This window comes from Geotrypetes seraphini, chromosome 5, assembly GCF_902459505.1.
Source record: "Geotrypetes seraphini chromosome 5, aGeoSer1.1, whole genome shotgun sequence".
Taxonomy (NCBI): Eukaryota; Metazoa; Chordata; class Amphibia; order Gymnophiona; family Dermophiidae; genus Geotrypetes; species Geotrypetes seraphini.
This window is the reverse complement of record NC_047088.1, coordinates 117,896,349-117,913,557: the sequence shown is the minus strand read 5'-3', so window position 1 is coordinate 117,913,557 and position 17,209 is coordinate 117,896,349. Positions and strand designations below refer to the sequence as shown.

The following is a 17,209-nucleotide window of genomic DNA, read 5'->3' as shown; positions in this document are numbered from 1 at the left end:
AAATCAGACGCATGGCACAAGGGAAGGAAGAACACCCCCTTACTTTTACCTAGCAGTTTGCGAGCTTCTCCTTTCCAAACCCGCAGCGTCCATTTAGTGAACGGGTTAGAAATTGTCCCCAGCTCCCTCATCCCCAAATCTTCCCACATATGCGACCCCAGGGTCCGTGCCCCCCATGCCACATCTAGCACCCCTTGTTCAACCTGTACCCATAATTTCAAAGAGGGCGCATGCCACTCCACTCCCGCTCATAACTGAGCCGCCCGGTAATAGTGTTCCAGATGTGGGATCCCCAAACCCCCCTCCGTCTTAAACTTAAATATGGCCCAATGAGCCACCCGTGGCCTTCTACCTCCCCATACAAACCGCAAGAGGCTGCGCTGCCAGCGAAGGAAATATTTCTTAGGGATTTCTATAGGCAAAACCTGAAAAAAATATAAGAATTTAGGTAACACCAGCATCCGAGTTACCTCCATGCGCCCCATCCAAGACACATATAATTTATCCCATCGATCCATATCCCTGGCCAGGGACGCAACCAGGGGAATATAGTTAAGTTGAAATAAGGTCGCCCAGTCCACCCCCAACTGGATACCCAAATATCTAATGGGGCCTTTAACCCAACGAAAGGGCACCACTCTCTGAATACCCGGAATATCCGAGTCCGGGACCGATATATTAAGTATCTCTGTCTTAGCCATATTGGCCTTAAAGCCCGAAAGAGCCCCATAATCTGTCATAAGGTCCTGAAGAGATAAAAGGGACTCCACCGAGCCCTCCACAATTGCCAAGATGTCATCAGCGAACAAAGACAATTTGTATTCATTCCCCCGGATCGGTACCCCCCGCACCCGAGCCGTCTGCCGAATCTTTTGTGCAAGAGGTTCAATCACCAGAGCAAACAGCAAGGGTGACAGGGGACACCCTTGCCTCGGCCCCTCCGCAATTCGAAGGGGGAGGAGTAAACCCCATTGATTTTCACACATGCCATGGGCCCATTATACAAAGATAAAATCCAAGACACATAGCGAGCCCCTAGGCCTACCTGTCGGAGGACCGCCTCCATAAATCGCCAATCTACGCGGTCAAACGCCTTTTCGGCATCCACCGCCACCGCCACCCAGGAGCCCCCAAACCGTCGTGCCTGCCATATCAAGTTCAAAACTTTACGAATCACGTCCGCCGCTTGCCGCCCCCCTATGAATCCCACCTGATCAGGATGGATAAGGGTTGGCATATGAGACGCCAAACGATCAGCGAGCACCCGAGCAAAAATTTTGGTATCAATACCCAATAGAGAAATAGGCCGGTAGCTCCCACACTGAGTAACATCCTTCCCCGGCTTTGGTAGAATCGTGATCCCCGCCAGCCGCATAAAGAAAGGCAATTGTGCTCCATCCCTCAGATCATTATACAAGCGTGCCAACAACGGTGCCACCAGAGTAGACAACTTCTTATAAAATAATCCCGTAAACCCGTCTAACCCCGGTGATTTTCCCGGTTTCAGCTGTCGAATCACATTATGCACCTCCTCCAAAGTAATATCCGCATCCAGCCCGTTCGTCACAGAGGTCGGTAGAGCTGCCAGGCCCAAGTCCTGAAGATACTGTTTAATCTCCTCCTCTGACCCCTGACTCTCTGGTGAATATAGCTTTTGATAGAATTCACAAAAGCGGGCATGAATAGCCCCCTCTTCCGTTAACGTCTGTCCCGAACTATCCTTAATAGCCATAATATTAGATTGCGTTCGCTGCAGGCGAAGACGATGAGCCAACAACTTCCCTGCTCTATTACCAGATTCAAAAAACCTCAAACGAAGACGCTCAAGATTAAATTGGATTTCCTCATCCTCCAACTTCTCCAATTCTGCCCGCACCTCACGAATCCGAAGTCCCAGGGGCGCTCCCCCTTGACCACGCTTATGCTGATCTACTAGCTGTCGTAAAGTTTCTCTCAGACTCCGTTCCTTCTGCAAGGTGTGTCTTTTTTTATACGCGGCCATCGATATAAGCTCTCCCCGCAGCACGGCTTTCAGACTCTCCCAGATCGTCATCGGAGAGTATTGACTAACATCATTATGTTCCAAAAAATCCATAATAGCCTGCTCCACCTTACAGAGCAGCAACGGGTCCCGCAATAAACTATCATTTAATTTCCAATAACAGTCCCCCACCCGGGTTCTCCCCCAGCGAACATCCATCCAAATGGGAGCATGATCCGACCACCCAATGTCCTCAATATGAGTCCCAAGCAATCTACCCCCCCCACCCCTTATCCAAATACAACATATCTATTCTGGTATACACCCCATGCACAGGGGAGTAATAAGAGAAATCCTTACCCATCCAGTGCTGGGAACGCCAGCCATCAACCACATTGAGGACATCCACGAAATGCTTAAGCCGCTTCCTATCTGACTTAAGTCTATCCCCCCCAGCCCCCCGTAGAATCCCAGCGAGGGTCAATAACCAAATTAAAGTCTCCTCCCACCAACAATGAACCCTTTTTTACTAGCAGTACCTTGGCCAAGACCTCATCAAAAAAAAAACCCTGTTGTGTATTCGGGGCATACAGATTCACTAAAGTAACCACTTCCCTATTAAGTTGGCCCACCCAGATAACCCAACGCCCCCCCTCATCCCTCCATACCTGTTCAGGCACTAATTTAAGATGTCTAGCAAACAAGATACCCACCCCCGCCTTCTTTCGCTCGGTTCGATTAGAAGCCCAAACCCTTTCAGGATATTCTTTATATTGTATCAGCTTTTCACCAGGTTTCAAGAAGTGAGTTTCTTGCACAAAACTAACATCAATCCGCAGCCTCTTTAATTCCTTTAACAATAACTGACGTTTACGGGGCATGTTGAGACCCTTAACATTAAAGCTGCCCTCTCTCAATTTATCAGCTGCCATGACCCAGAATACCATATCCACACCATTCACCCTTCTTCCTCCTCCCCCTCCATCCTCTCCTAAATCCCATGCTGTTACCCCTCTTCCCCCATCACCCCACCCCCCTCCCCTCCATCCCCACTCCCACCATCTCCATCTCCCTTCCATGGCTTCGGGCGACCCCACCAAAGCCCATGTCCCCATCCCTCCTCCCCCCCCCCAAAGGTGCTTCCCATCACATTCACACTACAAACACTCCCCTCCACTGGATACCCCGCTCTCATACCCCCAAATATACCCCCACACACAGAAACACTGTCCATCAGGTCCCCAAGTCCCCCGCTTCCAAGAATCTTCAACAGGAGTAGACCACTGTCTTCACATCTCCTCCTCAGGTGGCTGGCCTTGAACCACTGCCTTTGGACTCTCCCACGCCTTCTCTACCATCCGGTCTGCGTTTGCGGGACCGCACCGGTCTAGCTTGCCACTGGAATCGCTCCGCCATCTGGCCCGATGAGTTCCCCAGAGGGGGATCTTCCACACTCTGGAAACCTTCCCTCCGCAGCAATGCCCCAGCTTCTTCCAAAGTGGTGACTCTCCTGTGTGTTCCATTGATGGTAATCAGGAGCCCAAAAGGGAATAACCAGCGGTATTTCAAATTATTCTTTCTCAGGATCTGCACCACCGGGCGAAATTCACGCCTCTTCTGCAAAGTAATTGCAGATAGGTCTTGAAAAACTTCCACTTTATGTCCCTTCCAATCAAATGTGCCCAGCTCTCTGGCCTGCCTCACCATCCGGTCTTTGTCCACAAAGGCATGAAGACATGCAATGATATCTCTAGGGCTATCATCCCTTTTGGGGCCGAGTGCCTGGTGGGCCCTGTCCACCTTCACCGCCTTGGCTCCAACAGCGTCCCCATCCTGCGGGCAAAGGGCCACAAAAATCTCTTGAACCACTTGAACTGCATCTTGATATTCAGTTAGCTCCGGCACCCCTCTGATACGTACATTATTCCTACGTGACCTGTTCTCCAGGTCCTCAAGGCGTGTAAAGCAGTCATGCCAGTCCTTTTGCGCTTCCTTGAACGCCCCACTCAGAACCTGCACCACCACCTCCTGATCTCCAATGCGCCGCTCTGTCTCCTCCACTCTTCCCAGGAGGTCAGCAAAGTCCTTCCTGATTTCTTTCACTGCATCCTTGATCTTGCCTTTCACAGCTGCCACCTCCTGCTTAATATCGTAAGCCCACTGCTGGAGATCGGCTTTGGTTACCGCCGCGGCGCAGTCCTGGCGTCTCAGCCTCGGAGAGGCGCCTCTCTCCGACGCGTCCTCTGACGCGCTCTGCTCCGACTCTCGCTCGGGCGCTCTGGACACCCCACGCACATGGCGCAGGCCGGATTGCTCACTGCCCGTATCGGGCCGCCGTCCCTCTGCGCTCTACTTTTTGGAGGGCATATTTTGCATGCGATCCACTGCCGGCTCGGATTAGCAAGGCTCCGTGGCAGGAGGAGACACCCCGGCACCTCAGGGAAGAAGGTATGTGCCCACGGAGGTCAGAGCACGATCTCTAACCGTCCACCATGCTCCGTGACGTCACCGGAAGCCGATCTTGCATTTCTTAGCGTTGAAGTCTAGCTGCCAGGTCGAGGACAAAGCTCCAACAAATGTAGGTCCTGTGTCATACTATCGGGTGAATTGCCGTCTCTCACTATATTGCATGTTATCTTACCTTGAAGCCCCTGAGTTAGGTCCCCTATGAATATGTTGAAAAGGAGCGGGCCCAAGACTGAGCCCTGCGGTACTCCAATGTTCACCTCCGATGTTTTAAAGAGGGTACCATTAACTACCACCCTCTGAAGTCTGCCACTCAGCCAGTCATTGACCCTGTAGTTAGTGTTTCTCCCAGCCTCATTGATTTCATCTTGCTCAACAGCCTGCGATGTGGGACACTATCGAAAGCTTTGCTGAAGTCTAGGTATACGACGTCCACGGATTCTCCCAAGTCTAGCTGTTTTGTTACCCAATCAAAGAAGCTGACCCTTGGTGAATCCGTGTTGACTGGGATCCCGTAGATTCTCCTCATCCAAAATTGCATCTAATTTACATTTGATTAGTGTTTCCATGAGTTTGCATACTATTGATGTGAGACTCACCGGTCTGTAGTTTGCAGCCTCTGCCCTGCAACCCTTTTTGTGCAGTGGAACGACATTAGCTGTTTACCAGTCTATGGGGACTTTCCCCAAACTTAGGGAGAGATTGAAGAGTCCTGATAGCGGTTCTGCCAGGACATCACGCAGCTCACTGAGCACCCTGGAGTGTAGATTGTCCGGTCCCATGGCTTTGTTCACCTTAAGTCTTGCCAGTTCGTAGTAAACGTCGCCAGGTGTGAACCCGAAATTCTGAAACGGGTCTTCCACGCTGGGCCTTGCCTGCAACTGCGGACCGTGCCCCGGTGCCTCGCAGGTGAAGACCAAGCAGAAGTATTCATTCAGTAGTTCTGCTTTATCAGAATCTGATTCTGCACAGTTCCCAACTGGTTTTCTAAGGCGTACTATCCTGTTTGTGTTCTTTTTCCTATCACTAATATACCTGAAGAAGGATTTGTCCCCTTTCTTCATGTTCTTTGCTATAGTCTCTTCCACTCGAAGTTTGGCCTCCCTGACTGCCGTTTTAACCGCTGCAGACCTCGCCCTATGTTCTAGTTTAGCTTCCCTAGTCTCCGTTCGTTTGTAGGAAATAAATGCTTTTTTCTTCTCCTTGACGAGGTGCGAGATTTCTGCGAAGTACCATTGGGGTTTGTTGTTTCTCCGCCGTTTGTGTACTGATTTAATGTAGAGGCTTGTCACTTCATGTATGATAGATTTCAGGGATGATCACATAGCTTCCACATCATCGGTCGTAGCTTGGTTCTGCAGTGTCTGGTGGACGAAATCTCCCATGCGTTCAAAGTCAGTGCCTCGGAAATTGAGTACTTTTGTTTTTGTGTTTGATCTAGGGCAGGGGTGTCCAATGTCGGTCCTCGAGGGCCGCAGTCCAGTCGGGTTTTCAGGATTTCCCCAATGAATATGCATGAGATCTATGTGCATGCACTGCTTTCAATGCCTATTCATTAGGGAAATCCTGAAAACCCGACTGGACTGTGGCCCTCGAGGACCGACATTGGACACCCCTGATCTAGGGAAACCTTTCCTGAGGTAGAACCACACCATGTTGTGGTCGCTGGAGGCTAGCGTATCTCCTACCCTAATGTTCTCCCAAAAGATAAAGTTATCACTTTAAACGATGTATGGCTGAGTGTTAATAGAATTGTCTTCATTGAAGAACACCGTTTTGAAATTATGTCAATTTTCATCTGCTACTTCCAACATTAAAGATATTGCTTCCTACTAAAATAGAAAAATTGGAGAATTCTATAAGAGCTCTACGAATGTATATAAGGGAGATAGAAACTTTTGAACCTGATAACCTCTATTACATCCCAAGGGCTGCTAAAGAGATAGCAGAAGAAGGTAAAATGGATAAATTAGTTTCATCAGATAGTTTGAATATATCACAGTTTCTTGAATCATCTAAAGACATAATAACCGAATGGGCTACACTCATGGTGGTTTTCAAAACAGAATAAGAGAAACAAACTATCTTAAAGTTATACTTTATGAAAAAGCAAAAAAAGCAAGATCTGTTTTGTGGCCAACGGGTAACAATTTTTCCTGATGTCTCTAGACAGACTCAGTTTAAGAGAAGGCAGTTTCTACTGCTTAAGCCAAGGGTCTTAGCAGTGGGTGTGACCTTCTTCTTAAAATTCCCTTGTAAGTGCCTTATTTCATTTGCAAGTGCTAAATATGTGCTCCTGGACCCGGTCCAGTTAGAAGAATTTCTCAAAGATAAACATAAGAACATAAGAATTGCCGCTGCTGGGTCAGACCAGTGGTCCATCCTGCCCAGCAGTCCACTCACGCAGCGGCCCTCTAGTCAAAGACCAGTGCTCTAAATGAGTCCAGCCTCACCTGCGTATGTTATGGTTTAGCAGGAACTTGTCCAACTTTGTCTTGAAACCCTGGAGGGTGTTTTCCCCTGTAACAGACTCTGGAAGAGCTTTCCAGTTTTCCACTACTCTATGGGTGAAGAAGAATTTCCTTATGTTTGTACGGAATCTATCTCCTTTCAACTTTAGAGAGTGCCCTCTCGTTCTCCCTACCTTGGAGAGGATGAACAATCTGTCTTTATCTACTAAGCCTATTCCCTTCAGTATTTTGAATGTTTCGATCAAGTCCCCTCTCAGTCTCCTCTTTTCAAGGGAGAAGAGGCCCAGTTTCTCCAATCTGTCACTGTACAGCAATTCCTCCAGCCTCTTAACCATTTTAGTCGCTCTTCTCTGGACCCTTTCAAATAGTACTGTCTTTCTTCTTGTACGGTGACCAGTGCTGGACGCAGTACTCCAGGTGAGGGCGCACCATGGCCCAGTACAGTGGCATGATAACCTGCTCCGATCTTTTCGTGATCCCCTTCTTTATCATTCCTAGCATTCTGTTCACCTTTTTGCTGCTACAGTGCATTGTGCAAACGGCTTCGACTTGTCAATCAGAACTCCCAAGTCTCTTTCCTGTATTTGTGCATGTATTTGTGCATGCATCCTGTATTTGTGCATGATATTTTTGTTAACAACATGCATCACTTTACACTTATCTACGTTGAACCTCATTTGCTATGTCGATGCCCATTTCTCAAGTTTGATTATGTCACGTTGCAGATCTTCACAATCCCCCCTGCGTCTTCACTACTCTGAATAACTTCATATCATCCGCAAATTTAATCACCTCACTCATCGTACCAATGTCCAGATCATTTATAAAGATGTTGAAAAGCTCGGGTACAAGCACCGAGCCCTGCGGCACCCCACTGGTGACGCTCTTCCAGTCTGAAACCTTTGTTGAAAGTTTCAATTTTCATTTTCCAATTTAGGAGGATGTTTAGTGACATAGTAAAGTAAGCTACAAATTTTGCCTGCCAATGATGGTAATATATAAGTAGATTTAAATTTCCTAGATTTGGTACTGGCAGCCAGTATAATATGGACTAGGTCATTGATGATGTTTATTTTTCCTTTATTTGCTTTAAGTGTATTTGTTTATGCTGAAGTTTATTGATATTCATGAATATTTGTTATTTAATTGTAACAAATAGATAAATAAAGAATTTTTTTTCCCTTCTTTATTCATTTTCAAATTTGACAATAAGTGCACAAAATAATATATTTCAACAAGTTATTACACAATAGCACTTTGATATCTACTACATAAAAATCTAGTGATACGTTTACCACCCCCCCACCTCCCAAACTTCATCATATTTTCAATCAGAATATACACATATTATAGAATATACTATAACATATTATGTAAAATTGTACCCAACACCCTCCCCCCTTTGGTGTGCCAAAAGAAGAAAAAGAAGAGAAGTAATGACTATTCACTACAATATTTTGTCAATGGCCCCCATATTTTTATAAATTTAGTATATGTCCCTCTTTGTATTGCTATTGCTCGTTCCATTTTAAATATATGATATAATATATTCCACCAAAATGTATAACTAAGGTTACTGTGATTCTTCCAATTATTGGTTATGTGTTGGATGGCAACCCCTGTCATAACTAATAAAAGCTAGTTGTTTTCTGATGATATTTGACTTTTTTTCCTCATCATCATGCCAAATAACACTGTATCGTAAGAGAGTGCCACATGATTTTCCATTAATGCATTTACTTGAGACCAAATTGAATTCCAAAATTTCTTAATATAGGGACAATAATAAAGTTGATGATCAAGTGTCCCAGGTTCCAGATTACAGTGCCAGCATCTATTGGACTTAGAACTGTTTAATTTTTGTAAACGAACAGGGGTCCAAAACACTCTATGTAATAAAAATAACCAAGTTTGTCTCATAGATGCTGACACTGTACATTTCATTCTCCAAGACCAAATTCGTGGCCATTGAGATGCAGAAATTTGGTGCTTGATCTCAATGCTCCAAATGTCTCTCAGACCATTCTTTGGTTTTTTATTCAAGTATCCAGATATTAATTTATACCACAGTGCGGCTTGATGTCCTAGGAAGTCTGCTTGAAAGCATAACTCCAGACTATACTGACTATTCAAAGTCTTCCATTCAGGGAACCCTACCTGAATGGCCTGCTTCAACTGAAACCATTTAAAGCTTTGTGTTTTACTAAGACCAAATCTATGTTGCAGTTGTGAAAATTCAAGCAGTTTACCATCTGAAATAACATCATTTAGAGTTCTAATACCTGTAATAATCCAGTTCTTCCAAAGGACTTGGGCTCCGCCTATTTTAATCTTGGAGTTTATCCATAAAGATTGATTAGTTGACTTATTAATTGGGATAGGTGTTAGTTTGCTGATATATCTCAAGGTTTTCTCAAGATTTTATGGATAAAGAATTTAAAAATAAAATTAGTTGTATAAGGTTCTAAGTCTTGGACTTTTCCTCAGGGATCATCTTCCTTATCCCTTTCTCCAGTATCCCTCTTGTAATCAGTTCCCAGTTGGGTACTTGTTTTCCACTCTTTTCTTTGAAACCTTTTTAAGAGGCTACAAAAACTCCTGCAAATATCAAAATCTCTTTTTACCCCCTATTCAGTATTTACCAGCACTCCACACAAAATTCCAACTCTTCCCTATACCCCCTAACAAAAAAGGGTATACCTCCTAGAAAATACAGTTGATCAGTCAATTAAATATGTTCAATTACTTTCTGATTGGGGGGGGGTGGCTATGATTGCATCTAGGAAACAGGTCCTTCTCTACCTCAGTACTCTAGTTCCCAAGAGTAAAACGGAGATGAATCAGGGTTCAGATTTCTTCTTTCTTCCCTATGCTTGCAAAAAATAAAACAATTATCTCTCTCCTGATATACCAACATCTCTGCTTCTTGGCTCTTTTTCCACTCCATAGACCTCCTGTGCCTATAATACTTTCTTCTTCCTTGTTTGAAGTCCACTAAAGGTCTGGCCTGGCTAGCTTGCGATGTCTGCTATCTGAAACTTGTGAATTAATTGGTTACTCAGGCTAGACTGGTCCCCAATTGTGGATCAATCAGCGTCTCCTCACTCTTCCTCCTTTGACTCCCTTTTATGTTTCTCTCCAAAATGTACGAGACACCTTGACTGACATAGAAGCCCTCCCCCCATTGCATGATACTACATAGAGCTCTATCTAGAAGTAAGTTTCCAGAATGTTCCTTCTTTATCCCAAAGAAGAATACGGTACTTCTGAGGTCCCATCACATTTGCTCATTTCTCGTGATGGACAGCAACATTTCTAAAAGAGCCAAGAAGAGTGAGAGTCATATATTGTTACCACTTTAAACCTAAAAATCATCATCCTTCATATGATGAATAACATTCATAGTAGAAAATAACAATAGCTGGTAAAGGATTGTGAAAATTGTATTTTTAGACCTCTTTGCTTTATCTACAGAAAAGTTGATTTTATAACAGGTCTCCTAAGCTGCTTGGGCATATAGACATACATTGTACCTATTTTATAAAGGCAAAGTACAGTTACTTACCCTAACAGGTGTTATCCAGGGACAGCAGGCAGCTATTCTCACATATAGGTGACGTCATTGACAGAGCCCGGTTGCGGAAGCCTTGCAAGCAGACTTGCTTGTAGAAACTCAGAAGTTTCAAGACAGCCGCACCGCGCATGCGTGAGTGCCTTCCCGCCCAGCAAAGGGTGAGTCTCCTCAGTTCAGATAGCTAGCAGAGAAGCCAACCAGGGGAGGTGGGTGGGTTGTGAGAATACCTGCCTGCTGTCCCTGGATAAAACCTGTTACGGTAAGTAACTGTGCTTTATCCCAGGACAAGCAGGCAGCCTATTCTCACATATAGGTGACCTCCAAGCTAACTAGAATGGGATGGTGGGAGTGTTGGCAACTTAGGAGAATAAATTTTGTAATACTCTCTGGCCAAAATGGCCATCCCGTCTGGAGAAAATATCCAGACAATAGTGAGAAGTGACAGTATGAACTGAGGACCAAGTGGCAGCTTTGCAAATCTCAATAGGTGTAGATCTGAGGAAAGCTACTGAAGCTGCCATTGCTCTGACTTTATGGGCTGTGACTCGACTCTGTAGTTGTAATCCAGCCTGAGCATAGCAGAAAGAGATACAAGTAGCCATCCAGTTGGAGATGGTACTCTTAGAGATTGGATGTCCCAACTTGTTTGGATTGAAGGAGACAAAAAGTTGAGGAGCAGTTCTGTGTGGTTTGGTGCATTCCAAATAGAAGGCTAAAGCACGTTTACAGTCCAGAGTATGAAGAGCTGATTCTCCAGGGTGAGAATGAGGCTTTGGGAAAAACAATGGAAGAACAATGGATTAGCTGAGATGAAATTCTGACACCACTTTAGGTAGGAATTTAGGATAAGTATGAAGGACCACCTTGTCATGATGGAACACAGTGAAAAGTGGATCAGCAACTAAAGCTTGCAGCTCACTGACTCTTCAAGCAGAAGTGAGGGCAATGAGAAACACCACTTTCCAAGTGAGATACTTCAGATGAGCCGTAGACATTGGTTCAAATGGAAGCTTCATCAATTGAGCAAGAACAACATTGAGATCCCAAACTACTGGAGGTGGTTTGAGAGGAGGTTTGACATTGAAAAGTCCTTTCATGATTCTGGAAACCACTGGATGAGCAGAGAGGGGTTTCCCTTCAATAGGTTTATGGAAAGCAACAATTGCACTGAGATGGACTTGAATCGAGACTTGAGGCCAGAGGTGGATAAGTGCAAAAGATAATCTAGCACAGAAGATAAGGAGGAATGTTGAGGCTCCTTATTGCGAGAGATGCACCACGTAGAAAATCTATTCCATTTTTGGTGGTAGCATTGTCTAGTGGTAGGCTTCTTAGAAGCCTCTAAAATGTCTCTTACAAGTTGAGAAAACTGAAGCGGAGTTATGTTGAGAGGTACCAAGCTGTCAGGTGTAGAGACTGCAGGTAGGGATGAAGCAGAGATCCCTGATCAGTGTAAGCAGAGACGGAAAAACTGGTAGAAGATATGGCTCCCTGCTGCTGAGTTGAAGTAGAAGGGAGTACCAAGGTTATCTCGGCCACCGAGGAGCAATCAGAATCATGGTGGCATGAGCGTTCTTCAACTTGACAAGAGTCTTGAGAATGAGAGGGAATGCATACAGGAAGAGATTCATCCATTCCAGTAGGAAAGCATCTGCCTCGAGGCGATGAGGAGAATATATCCTGGAGCAGAACTGAGGCAGTTTGTAGTTGTGGGGAGCTGCAAAGAGATCTATCTGAGGCATTCCCCACTGTGAAAAAATGTGATGTAAGGGCGAGGAATGGAGTGTCCATTTGTGAGGTTGCAGAAGATGACTCTAGTTGTCCGCTAAGCAATTTTTCGCCCCTTGGATGTAGACAGCTTTTAGGAAGGAGTTGTGGTGGATTGCCCAGTCCCACACCCTCAGAGCTTCTTGACATAGGGAAGAAAATCCCGTCCCTCCCTGTTTGTTGACATAGTACATGGCCACTTGGTTGTCCGTCCGAATGAGGACTACCTGGTCATGAAGAAGATGTTGAAAAACTTTGAGAACGTTGAAGATCGCTCTGAGTTCCAACAGATTGATGTGACACTGATGATCCGCACTGGTCCTGTGGCCTTGAGTACGGAGAACATCGAGATGAGCGCCCCAAGTGTAGGTCGAGGAATCTGTTGTGAGGACCTTCTGATGGGGGGCGTTTGAAACAGTAAGCCTCTGGAGAGATTGGAAGAGAGCATCCACCAGCGGAGAGACTGTCTCAAGGAAGGAGTGACTGCAATGTGTTGAGAAAGTGGATCGCAAGTTTGCATCCACTGAGGAATTCTGAGGCAAAAGGAGTCACGTGTACTGTGGAGGACATGTGAACTAGTAGTACCATCATGTGTCTTGCTGAGATTGAAAAGCGGGAAGACACTGCATGATAGAGTTGATGGAGAGCTTCTAGCCGTTGTTGCGGAAGGAATGCTCTGAGTTGGATAGTGTCCAGAACAGCTCCGATGAATTGTAGATTCTGAGAGGGCTGAAGTTGGAATTTGGGAAAATTGATTTCGAATCCCAAACTTTGTAGGAACCACGTAGTCCGTTGGGTCACTACAATAACCCCCTGAGATGTGGAATCCTTGATGAGTCAGTTGTCTAGGTAGGGAAATGCCGGAAATGCCTGAAGACCGTGTTTCCTTAGTGCTGCTGCTGCTACTACTACCAGGCACTTGGTGAGCACTCTGGGAGATGATGCCAGGCCAAAGGGTAGCACTCTGTACTGATAATGTAGATTCCCCACCCGAAATCTGAGATATTGACGGGAGGCCGGATGAATGGGAATATGAGTATAAGCCTCTTTGAGATCCAGAGAGCATAACCAGTCGTTCTGATCTAGAAGGGGATAAAGGGACGATAGGGACAACATGCAAGATTTTTATTTGACTAAAAATTTGTTGAGAGCCCTGAGATCCAGAATGGGTAGCAGATCGCTCGTCTTCTTCGGAACAAGAAAGTAACGGGAGCAAAACCCCCTGTTCTGCTGTTCCAAAGGAACTGGTTCGATGGCATGGAGACGAAGCAGAGCTTGAGCTTTCTGAAGAAGAAGGGCGGTCTGGGATGGACTGGAAGGATACTCTCTTGGAGAAAGCTCTGGTGGAACCTGAGTGAAAAGAAGAGAGTATCCTTCTCTGATGATTGACAGCACCCAGAGGTCAGATGTAATTATCTCCCATCGATGATAAAAATAATGGAGATGACCTCCAATTGGGGGAAGAGAAGACAGAGACAGAACGGTGGAGGTTAAGCTTTGTTTTAAACAGTCAAAAAGGCTGCGCAGCCTTAGGTGCAGCAGAAAGCTAAGGTTTCTGTTGCTTCTGATTCTGCTGTTTCTTGAGAGGTGGATGAGTGTAAGGAGCCGCTCTCTGAGCAAAACGCCTCTGGAAGATTGGAGGAGGGCATACAGGCTTGGCAGGAGCTGGCTTAGGCTTTGGTCTGACAATAGATGCAAAAGATTTTTCATGTTCACACAATTTCTTGGTGATAGCCTCAATAGATTCATCAAAGAGGTCATTGCCTGCACAAGGAATATTAGCTAAGCGGTCCTGAAGATTAGGGTCTATGTTTATGGTGCGAATCCAGGCTAGGCCGCACATTGCTACAGAACAAGCAATCGCCCTGGCAGACACCTCAAAGGCATCATACGAAGACTGGAGAAGATGTAATCTGAGTTGTGACAGAGTAGCTAAGACTTCTTGAAATTTAAAGTGCTTTTGTGTATCTAAATAGCTGAGAAATTTAGGAAGGAGATCAATGAGGAACTTGAAATAAGTGATAAAATGAAAATTATAATTGAGGACTTTAGAGGACATCATGGCATATTGGTAAAGGCGACGTCCAAACTTGTCCATGGTTTTCCCTTCCCTTCCAGGAGGAACAGTAGCATAAACTCTGGAAGGATGGGATCTCTTCAAGGAGGACTCCACAAGCAGGGACTGATGAGACAACTGTGAATTCTTAAATCCTTTGCAATGTAGAGTTTTATACCTGGAGTCCAACTTGCCTGGAACAGCAGGAATTGCATAAGGAGTCTCCAGGCATCGTGTAAAAGTCTGAGACAAAAGCTTATGAAGGGTAAGCTTAAGTGACTCTGTAGGAGTTTGAGGAAGATGCATGACTTCAAGGAACCTGCATCTAACTGAAGGTCCAAGTCAGCAGCCATCTGATGAAGAAAAGAAGAGATAGATAGCTGATCCACTGATGCTTTGCCTCGAGAGGGACTCGAGGACCTCGAGGCAGCCTGGGTCAAAGATGAAGCTTCGGCAGGAAAATAGTCATCAAAAGAATAAGGAGTCTTGGATGAAGCAATAGAAGCTGCTGAGTCCTCGAGATCTGGAAGCGGAGACCTCGATCGAGGAGTTGGAGGTCTAGTAGAGCTGGAAGGTGTCGATCGAGGTTTAGTTGAAAAAGGATGCTCTTTAGAAGAGCTATGCCTGCAGGTATGCCTCAAGGAAGGCCTCGATATGCAACGACAATGGTGCCTGGAAGCAGGTCTCGAGGATCGAGGAGACTTGCCTTCGGAGATGGAAGCAGACATTGACACCAAGGAATGGATGGGGCTAGAAGCTGTAGATCGAAGCTCAGGAGGCTTGGTGGAGGAATCTCGAGGTACTCCCAAATACTCTGCTTCTTGTATGGAGTGTGAGGATTCCTGTCGAGGTACTTGCAAAGAATCTACTCCTTGCTTCGAGTGCGTAGATGCCAGACCAGACACTCGCAGAGACTCTGCTCCCTGCATAGAGTGTATAGCTTCAGCTGGAGGCATAGGAAGAGGATCAATCTCGCGGGAGTCTGCAGAATGCCCAGGCTGGATTAGAGAAGTTAGCTTCGGTCCCATATTAGTTAGGAATTGAATGAACTGCTTCTCTAACATGGTCTGGAATGAAGCCGGCAAGGATGGATTCACGTCTGAAACCGGACCACCTGCTTTGGCTGGAGGTTCCAAAGTGGCAGTGGAAATGTGCTTCGACTTGGAAGTCTTAACAACCTTGATGACCACCGCTGGAACTTTCTGCTGAGCTATCTGACCTGAGGAACCAGGGGAAGATACGGCAGGTGTACTCGAAGCAAGAGCTGCCGCAAACGAGGAAGGCTTGATGATGCTCGAGGTCGGAGTTGTAGAGGCAGGAGTACCCTCGGTAGAAGGTGGACCCGAGGCCGCTTTTGAAGACGAGGGTGTGACTGAAGAGTCCATTCCGAAAACCTTCTCCACTAAAATTTGATGACGTTTACGGGCACAAGGTTGAAGAGTAGCACAGCGCTCGCATGACTTTGGTTGATGGCCCGGCCCAAGGCAGTTGAGGCACCGATGGTGTGGGTCCGTGAGGGAAATCGCACGCTGGCAGTGGCTACACTTCTTGAAGCCCATTGCTGGCCGGGACATAGAAGGAAAAATAGCCACCGCAAAGTCGAAGCCCCTGGGCTGCGGCCGGGCGGCCTGCCTCTCCAGTCGACCAAAGAAATGAAAATTTTTTTATAACTAGAAATAAAAGAAACAAAAAAAACCCCACAGCGATTCGTGAAGAAAACTAACACAAACCTCGGTGAGAGAAGGCACGAAGTAAGAAAGTTAAATGCAGAGAGTCAAAGAGAGACTTCTCGGCTCCGTGGAAAACTGAGAACTGAGGAGAATCGCCCTGCACTGGGCGGGAAGGCACTCGCGCACGCACGGTGCGGCTGTCTCGAAATTTCTGAGTTTCTACAAGCAAGTCTGCTTGCGAGGCTTCCGCATCGAGTCGATGATGTCACCCATATGTAAGAATAGGCTGCCTGCTTGTCCTGGGATAATATATGCACCTGTGCCTTTCTAAAATTGTCTCCAGAAAAGCTCCCACACTTGCTCTGAAGTGGGCATAACTTTTCTACCTAAGTTTGCACAGACTTTACTCTAGCTTAGCCAACATCTGCTCCCAGCAATTCCTACACATATGAGTTCCACATAAAAACATGCACTCTGCATCAGTAACACATTTTTATGCATGTATACATCCAAACAATGTTATAAGTGCCTTTTTCTGCAGAAAAAGCTTTTTTATATGCACCAAAAGTTTATAAAATTATCCTCTTTTTTTGATAATTGGTTAGTTGCTTTCTTTTCTTCCAGTATGTTTCCCCTTCCCTGAAATTGCACAGCTTTCATCATTCTTCTGTTACCTTTCTTGCAGGCTGTGACCAAGTACAATTTATTCTTGAATTACAGCACAAGTCACAAACCTTGAAAAGACTGACAGGAATGAAACTGCTAGCTACCTTCATTTGCCTGGTCTTGATCTGCCTGACCATGGAAGCTGAATGTCGAATTCATGAACGATCTATGGACATTAGAAGTAGGTAACCACAACCACAGCAAACATTGCTCCTACACTGGCACATTTCACAGCTCACTTGGATGAGCTCCCACAAGTTGCAGTGGTAATGGTACTGAGGAGGCCTGAATGTGTACATTCTAATTGATCAGTGTTTTTAATGTATTTAATTTGGATTTAGCTTTCACCTTTTCATTTAAAGCTCAAAATGAGTTACATTCAGATAAAGACTATGGGGTTCATAATAAAAAAAAAAAAAATCTAAAAAGTGTCCTAAGTGGCTACTTGGACGATCAAAAAGCCTGATCGTCCAAGTACCCATAACCAAAGCTGGTTTTTAGACGTATCTAAAACCAACTTAGGCCTTTCCCCTGCCTCTAAACGTACAGAGAGAAAAG

The 17,209-nt window shown here is 45.6% G+C and overlaps 1 protein-coding gene across 1 annotated transcript in view; it reads left to right on the top strand.

Annotated features, from left to right (window-relative positions):
• The first annotated feature begins 16,679 nt into the window (after positions 1-16,679).
• Positions 16,680-17,209, top strand: part of PRLH (prolactin releasing hormone) — a 55,381-nt gene continuing 54,851 nt past the window's right edge. Inside the window, exon 1 of the mRNA XM_033946102.1 lies at positions 16,680-16,832. Coding sequence (XP_033801993.1) covers positions 16,739-16,832 — 94 coding nt within the window. The 5' untranslated portion in view covers positions 16,680-16,738. The remainder of the gene's footprint in view (positions 16,833-17,209) is intronic.